The sequence below is a fragment of the Cariama cristata genome, unplaced genomic scaffold (genome assembly GCF_000690535.1).
Source record: "Cariama cristata isolate BGI_N322 unplaced genomic scaffold, ASM69053v1 scaffold46348, whole genome shotgun sequence".
NCBI classification, from domain to species: Eukaryota; Metazoa; Chordata; class Aves; order Cariamiformes; family Cariamidae; genus Cariama; species Cariama cristata.
Genome location: NW_009630379.1, coordinates 4,534 through 13,487, shown reverse-complemented (window position 1 = coordinate 13,487; position 8,954 = coordinate 4,534). Strand labels below are relative to the sequence as shown.

The following is an 8,954-nucleotide window of genomic DNA, read 5'->3' as shown; positions in this document are numbered from 1 at the left end:
ATGTAAAATTACCACAATAGTTGACATTTCTCTGACATTTTAAATATCTTTTTCAGCCTGGCAGGATCTAACAAGTGGAGATATTTCCTTTTACAAGCTTCCTGGAGGTCACTTTTATCTGCTGGAACCCTCTAATCAAATTTTCTTGACAAAACACATAACAAGATGTATAGAAAATGCTGGTCTATAAGTATTTTCCTCTATTTTAATGGCAGAAGGTGTAAGATCAGTCCACAGCACCTCATAATACGTCATTCTTTCTGTACAATTGCATGCAGTTTTGCATAAGAGTTGTTTTGTCCTCCTCTGTAATCCAGTAAAAGGGGGAGTTTTTCTGATTTTTTTTTGAAAATATACATTGGCTTTGGGTCATCTTTTCCCTTGTCTCATCTCGCATATGCACAAACTGTGCACTTCATTCCATAACCTCGTTTGCAAAAAATGACAGTTATGTTATTTTACTTTTAGAGCTTTTCTGTTTGTGTGCTCCTGTAAAAATGCTAAATATAATTTAATACCCACAAAAATCCATAATTCTCACAGAAAGGTTAGTTTATTAGGTTCAAATTTATTTAGAATAAGATACAATCTAAAAATAGAGTATGTATGTAAATACTCTTTACAGTCAAACAGCTTATGCCTAGAAGATTTTACTCTCAAGACTACAGAATAAGGAGTTAGCATTGCATTTTTCACAACAGAGTTAGTTCATTAACTACTGAAAAATTAGTTATTAGTGGGAATTATTTTGAGTATTCTAGATCCCATATTTTTCTACCATTGCTTTTGCTTTAGAGATATAGGCATTCATGGCATCCTCCTTTGATAGACCTGCAAAGGAAAGCAGGAGTCATTATCTTTCCTCATTTCTCATCCTATAAACATGACTACATGATGTAAATTTAATTGGTGTAACACCTTTTTTCAGGTTCCATGCCTCCCATTTGGCTTTGCCTTTCAAATCTAGCATTCCTGGACATTCTGCCAAAATAAATGCATACCTTTGATTATCGTGCAGATTTACATAACATTTGCTTGATTTCATCAAGATATGGGTGTAAATGTGAAGTATATATAGGAATAGGGATACCAATATTAATATCTCCAACAGTAGCCTGTTTGTAGAATCCATATAGTTCCTTCAGTTCTTCATCAGTTGGTCTTGTTTTTAATCTTTTTACATCTTCTGCAGCACCATCAAAGTCAGCCTGATGAAAGAAAAGAAAGTGTTAGTTTTCCTCTCAAGGGGTGTGCTTAAAACATTAAGTATAGCATGCACAGTACTATCATTAGATACTCTCAATTACTTACTTGGGTTTAGTGGCAAGTCTAGCCATTTTCCCATGAAAGCTTAATAAAACCGTAAGTTATTAGAAAGGGAACTGGGCCTACTTAGCTGATAGGGTCAGCACTGCTAAATAAGTAAACCTCTTTTTTCCAACAGTTTTACATCTGAACACTAGGAACCATTACAGTCTGTCTAGTGTCAGGATACCTACAGATATATTCATGCAAGCAGCCTATACAATGAATGTAGTGTGTAGGTCTTTCACAGTCACGTGGGGGTATGAAGGCATTCATTGAACTTTATATCCCAGCAGTAATCTCTGAATCCTTTTGGCCCCGACTGCATAGTGCAGACTCGAGCGGTGGAGCTCGAATGCCCTCTGAGGGGTACTGCCCACTTCCCCCTTCATTTCCACTTCTCTGCCGACAGTGCAGTAGGTGACCAGCAGTTAGCACAGATGGACCTCACGGAGATAAGCAGTGCTACTGCCAGCACCACCTTCAATACCCAACTCCCACACACAGTGGAGCACAAGACTGAAGTATAAATTTACACCTTTCATTCACATCGACTTAGGGCTATAGCTGTTATTCTCTCCATGTACTAAGTCTCAGGTTAAACTTTAGCATAGAGTTTGGAGTCCTGTTTCATGCCCAGGACATTTCAGAGAGAGCTAGATTTCGTACACTGACCACAAACCCGCCAGGTCACTGCACTACTATAATGCAAAAAAGATACAGGCACTTTAATAGGGTATATGCTGGTTTCAATAATTATTTTGGCTTTTGAGTTGTATCTGCAGTTGCAGAAGCACGGTATATCCTGCCAGATGTGCTATTATGCATATATTTAATATGTACAAAACCAGCCTACAACTTTGTGCTGAAATCAGCGACATATCATCCCTTTGTATTCCACGCTGGTGAGGCCGCATCTTGAATGCTGTGTTCAGTTTTGGGCCCCTCACTACAAGAAGGACATTGAGCTGCTGGAGTGTGTTCAGAGAAGAGCAACAAATCTGGTGAAGGGCCTGGAGAAAAAGCCTTACGAGGAGCGGCTGAGGGAGCTGGGGTTCTTTAGTCTGGAGAAAAGGAGGCTGAGGGGAGACCTGATCGCCCTCTACAACTACCTGAAAGGAGGGTGTAGCGAGGTGGGGGGGGTTGGTCTCTTCTCCCCGGTAACTAGCAATAGGACGAGAGGAAACGGTCTCAAGTTGCGCCAGGGGAGGTTCAGGCTGGACATTAGAAAGAACTTCTTCACTGTTAGAGCCGTTAGGCATTGGAACGGGCTCCCCAGGGAGGTGGTGGAGTCACCATCCCTGGAGGTGTTCAAAAAACGTTTAGATGTGGTGCTTCAAGACATGGTTTAGTGGGTTTAGCGGGCATGGTGGCATCAGGTAGACGGTTGGACTTGATGATCTTTGAGGTCTCTTCCAACCATAATGATTCTAAGATTCTATATTCAACAATGGTTTCAGCACCAGTTCTGTGGCTCTGTTTAAATAACTGAGAGCCTGGCATTACCTCAGCAGTCTGTACTGTGCTTCTTTAGACCACTTTTTCCTTTCTCTAGTTACAGGAAAGATTTTCTTTTTTTAAATAAGAAAACCTAATGCACATTTGCCTCCTGAATTGATGCCTTTCTCCTTGGCAAGCGACTGTGCTGGGTGGACCAGGTGATAGAAATAAGCAAGCATGCATGAAACCTGGATTCACTCTACCGTTCTGTATTTAATCAGAGAGAAAGTACAAGAGAAAGGTTATTTCTATATTTAAATTTAAGAAGGAAAAATGAAAAAGAATTTAATTAGAGACTGATGCTCAAGTATCTTTCTTCAAAGAAAGGCCCATTCATGGAATCACAAAGCTACACATCCATTGAAGTAAGGACACATCAGCTGGTGGCTTCGTCAATGTGGCAGTAGGAGGTGAAAGAGGATAAGGAGAGGTAACTGAGTGCACGGCAGCGTTCCTGCATGGAAACCTGGCCGCTGTCCCACCAAATGAGTCACCTCTGCCTCCTGAGATGGAATTCACTTTTTTATTTTTTTGGTCTGGAAATTTAGTTTGCCTAGTGAGTAAAGATCCGAGATACAAGCACCTGAGGGATTTCTAATTTTTTGCAAAATTTTCAATTGCTATTTGAAACCCAAAAAGAGAAAGCACAAGTCTTCTAAGAACAAAAGTGCTCACCACAGGAGGAGGCACATCTGTAACACCAGAGTTGAAGCAAGGAGCAGCAGGCAGACAGGCGTATTTAAAAGGGATGTTTTTTAAAAAAATCATGACATATGTTCTAGCAAAGGAATGCTCCCTGCAAAACAGGAATTAAAAATAAATCTCAAATCTTCTTTAAACAGCAGTTATAAATTCACAGAACATTAGATGAGAAGGGTTCATGATGATAATTCACGTCTCTAGTTCTGTCCGTTTATAGCACCCTTAAAAATGCAATGGAAGGAAAGCTCTTTAGACAAAAATCCCACAGCAATGCAGATGCTTATTAACAAATAATCTTCCAACTCAGCAAGAACCTCAGTGTTTGCATAGCTGACAAGCAGAAGTTTCCAGGAGATTCCCACCAAGGCCTCCCAGAACCAAATGCCCAGTAGTGGATGCGGGAGTACAGAAAACAGCTAGGATGTTAAAACAGTCTTTATCAGTTTTAAGTTTGGGAAACACTGCTGTTATGTGGAGATATTTTTAATATAATGATCCTTCATTCTTTACTCAGTACAATTCTCAGAATTAGCCAGATTCCACGTGCCATTTGTCTGCTTAAAGCTCTGAAACTTATTCATTAATAAGTCATTCAATAAAGTAGACGATGTGGCAGAGTTACCACATTACATTCTAAATCAAATGACTTCCAAATTATATGCTTAAATCTAAAACTTTATAGACTGAAAACATGTAACTATGCTTATGCAGTTTGTTCTTGTTTTAATAAAAATTATTCTCAATATTAATAAAATGCAACTACACCATAGAATCATAGAAAAACATGAAGCTTTAAGTCCAACTTTTTGTGTCTGATTTCTTTTAAGAACAACTAAACACTGTGGATTTTAAAAGAAATTTCTGTTTTTAACCAACCAAATATTTGGGAGTGCTGCAAGACAAATACAGGATTTTTTTAGAATTAAAATCCAAAAGGCCCAGAATATGTTACACATAATTTAGATAAACCAAAATCATGTAGTCCAGAGTACATATAAAAGCTGAATCAATAATGTTGAAATGACCTTGCAGCATCTCTTCTCAGCATTTTTTTTTGTTTCTATGTACTCTATTGTTTACTTACAAAAAAACCACAATAAAACAGCATTCTAGCAGGAATTAAATTGATCATGAAAACTATTTTAATTGAAGTAACTGGATTTAGTCAGCTTGGATCAGAATTAAAAATGGATTATATGGACGACAAAAGCTCTTTTGCTTCTTTGTTCTGGATAAAGAAAATGTAAATATTTTCTTCTACAAAGTTTCACGTCAGAAATATGAAACCTGATTATTTGTTTTCCTGAAAGGCTAGAAAACTGAAGTACAAGCTTTCTCACCTCAGTTGAAAGAGTAAATTGTTAAACATTTCATAAAGTGTCTTCTGTTCCAATTCATCAGAGAGTTTAAGTAACATTTGAGGGGCTTGTTTGGCTCTGTTTTAAACACAAACTAAAATCTTCACTCTGAGTTGCAAATAAACTGAGGGTTTTTTTAAAAAAAAGTGATCTACATGATAGTAAGTCTTTGAACTTTCAGGCAGAAGTTGCTGTAATACACAATTACTGCACAAATGACATACATGCTATATGAGCAGAAACTCTTCTTTGCATTGAAGACAAATTCAGCTTTTCTGACAGCTGGAAGCTCTCAGAATCAATACTACCTTTCTCCTCTCCGTTTGCAGAACTTGAGCACTCAACTAGGTCTCCCAAATACTTTAATGATACAAGCAATAATAGTTGCTTGATGTTCCTCTTAGAAGCCTGACAAAGTACAAATTCCACAGGTAGTACCCTACAAATAGTCACACTGGTGTAAGTAAATAAATCTTGGAAAGTCTATGCAAGGTCTCATTTAAAAAGTAGCCATATTAGCAGCTTAATGAATAAAATGAAATAATAATAAAAGCAAACATTTCCCAAAAACTACTTCAAGCATGATTAAAGCATCTAGTTGTTACCAGCTAACTAAGCCTAAGGACTTCCTCTGTTCTTTCCATAACTGTACCTTACCGCTGATCATCTTTTGCTTATGAATGGGAGGGACCCCTATCACAGGAAACAAACTCGAGAAGAGAACATGACACTTCATAGCAAACACTTTTCAGGACTGTATGAGGGTTAGGAGCTATACAATAGCATGCATAGAGTCCTCAACCTTCACAATATGTAGTGATCTTTTCGTAAAGTTATGGTACTATTGAGAGGCCTTTTCTAACCTGTATAGGATGGCATTTTGTAGTCTGAAAGCAAGGGTGTATCATCTCCTCACTGCCATAAAACAAAGATTTTGAAATTATCTTAAAGTAATAAGCTCTGTGGAGCAGGAGTTACATCTTCTGGCAGGTGTGAACAACAAATATTGCTGGCAATTTAGCTAAACAAAATAATTTCAGTTTGATTTAATGTTTTAAATTAGTAATAGTGACATTAATATTGATGTAGATTCAGTACTTATTTATAAGAACTTGAGATAAGTATATTCACGAATGGATGGTTTTGCTGTCTTGCTGGTGGTGAAATATCTCAATGTATAGGCCAGGAGACACAGTTTCAGTATTTGCCACAAAGTGCAAGTCAATTAATTTTTCTTCTTCTGAAACCACTTTAAATTGCGGATGTTAAAAGGAAATAGTTAAATACAGAAACATTTTATGAACATAATTATACAAGAACAAAAATCTTTACATTTCACGTCAAATCAATAAATGGTAAACCTTTAGAAATCTCCTGGCAACCGGCCAAGTTTTCATGATGCACACAGTAGTACGATCTGATCCCTAACGAATCCCGCTGCAAAATCTTTGTAACCATGGCTAGACTGCCACGGTTGCAATAGCTGTGGCTACAGACAGGTATTTCAGATAATTTGCTTTTCTTTAAATACTGAATCTGCCAAACAGCAATTAAGTAAAGAATGGTACAAACTCACTCCCACTAATTACTCTATAAGCTTTGGCACTAGAATTTCGTTGGACTTTATGAAGTTTACAGCACAAATTGTAATAGTATTTCCCTTAGGATCAGTTGTTAGGCTTATGTGAAAACTATTCTCTCCATCTACTTGTTCTTGATGCCACAGAAGAAAAATCCATGCAAACAAACAAACGCTAATCTCAAATTTGATTAGAGAAATCAATTCTTTCTCCAGAAGTTACAGCTTTGATAGCTTCTAGCTTAGGTGCAAACAACATTTTGAATCATGCATCAATCAATCCTTGGCTTACTCTTGATGTTCAAAAGAGAAGTATCTTTGGCCATAAAAGAAAAAAACCCACTGCTTTAGTTATTAATCACAGTCCATAGTTCACGTGTGCTTCTTGTAAGCAATATAATAAAGTCTTCCCTGTGAGGAATTTCTAAGATTTGTAATATTAATATTTGCTTTCATGAAAGCCTTGCAATCTTTATGTTTCTTCTTACGTGATATTTTCTCTTGTTCTTCTTCTGTAGGGTAACTGCACCTGAATTTCCTACAACCACCTGAAATGCTTCAGCAAGTTCAGATGTTAAACTAATTTTTAATTTTTCACCAAAAATTGCCAAGTGCCATATAAGTACGTAAGTATCACTATTCTTCCTTTCAGAAGCAAAACCAGAAAGGTGAACACAGATGTTTGAGGCCAGCAAGCCACCAACAGCACATGGAGAAAATTCAGGGCCCCGGGGGCACAAGTGCACCGCCCTGTGCCTTAGATATAGCACCGGAACCTTCAGCCTGGGAGCACGGGAGCGGACGGACACGTTGCTATAAGCTAAATGGGCATCTGAACTCACAGTACTTGTGAGACTGTTCATATGACTTTTTACCTCACTATATACCTTGACAGATAGGTAGCTTATCCCTCCATGAAAATAGGCCTGGTCCACTTTGTGCTTACCTCAAGGCAGGAGCAGGGACATGGGCACTTACTGCAAGGGAACTCACATGCTCTGAATTTACATCCCGGCTTACCCCAGAGTCCCTCCAGACATGCCACGCTGCTGGGCAGTGTTCCAGACACCGCAGTGTTAGGATACAAAGGAGTTTTGTACTCGGGTACCAAAACTGCAGTCTAATTACACAAACACACATGTCCACATGCACACTAACAACAGTACTTTTAATAGCTGGCAGATGTTATTGCTGAGCCACTCTCCATCATCTTTGAAAGGTCATGGAGAACAGGAGAGGTGCCTGAGGACTGAAGGAAAGCCAGTGTCACTCCAGTCTTCAGAAAGGGCAAGAAGGAGGACCCAGGGAACTACAGGCAAGTCAGCCTCACCTCCATCCTTGGAAAAGTGATGGAACAGCTCTTTCCAGATGTCATCTCTAAGCAGCTGGAGGAAAAGAAGGTTATCAGGAATAGTGAACATGGATTCTCCAAGGGGAAGTCATGCTTGACCAATCTGATAGCCGCCTATGGTGGCATGACTGGCTGGGTAGGTGAGGGGAAAGCAGTGGATGTTGTCTGCCTTGAGTTCAGCAAGGCTTTTGACACTGTCTCCCAAAACATCCTCATAGGTGAGCTCAGGAGGTGTGGGCCAGATGAGTGGACAGTGAGGCGGATTGAGAACTGGCTGAATGGCAGAGCTCAGTGGTGCAGAGTCTAGCTGGAGGCCTGTAGCTAGTAGTGTTCCCCATGGGTCAGTTCTGGGTCTGGTCTTGTTTAGCCTATTCATCAACAACCTGGATGAGGGGACAGAGTGTACCCTCAGCAAGTTTGCTGATGATACAAAACTGGGAGGAGTGGCTGATACTCACACTGCCATTCAGCGAGACCTGGACAGGCTGGAGAGTTGGGCGGAGCAGAACCTGATGGAAGTTCAACAAAGGCAAGCGTAGAGTCCTGCACCTAGGGAGGAATAACCTCATGCACCAGTACAGGCTGGGGGTTGACCTGCTGGAGAGCAGCCCAGTGGAGGAGGACCTGGGAGTCCTGGTGAACAACATGTTGCCCATGAGCCAGCAATGTGCCCTCGTGGCCAAGAAGGCCAATGGTACCTTGGGGTGCATTAGGAAGAGTGTAGGCAGCAGGTCAAGGGAGGTTCTCCTCCCCCTCTACTCTGCCCTGGTGAGGCCACATCTGGAGTGCTGTGTCCGGTTCTGGGCTCCCCAGTTCAAGAAGGACAAGGAACTGCTGGAGAGAGTCCAGTGGAGGGCAACAAGGATGATGAGGGGACCGGAGCATCTCCCTTATGAGGAACGGCTGAGGAAACCAGGTCTGTTCAGCCTGGAGGAGAGGGGAATCTCATCAATGCTTATAAATACCTTAAAGGTCGGTGTCAAGAGGATGGGGCCAGACTCTTTTCAGTGATGCCCAGCAACAGGTTAAGGGGCAACGGGCACAAACTGAAACTGAGGAAGTTTCTTCTTAATACGAGGAAAAACTTCTGTACTTTGCAGGTGGCAGAGCACTGGAACAGGGTGCCCAGAGAGGCTGGGGGGGCTCCTCCTCTGGAGAG

At 40.3% G+C, this 8,954-nt stretch overlaps 1 protein-coding gene across 1 annotated transcript in view; it reads right to left on the bottom strand.

Annotated features, from left to right (window-relative positions):
- Window positions 1–552: 552 nt before the first annotated feature.
- The window catches only part of LOC104165749 (acyl-CoA-binding protein-like), a gene marked incomplete at its 5' end in the record, with an annotated part of 11,691 nt that continues 3,289 nt past the window's right edge, over window positions 553–8,954 (bottom strand). Inside the window, 3 exons of the mRNA XM_009705474.1 lie at window positions 553–831; window positions 919–981; window positions 1,091–1,208. Coding sequence (XP_009703776.1) covers window positions 758–831; window positions 919–981; window positions 1,091–1,208 — 255 coding nt within the window. The remainder of the gene's footprint in view (window positions 832–918; window positions 982–1,090; window positions 1,209–8,954) is intronic.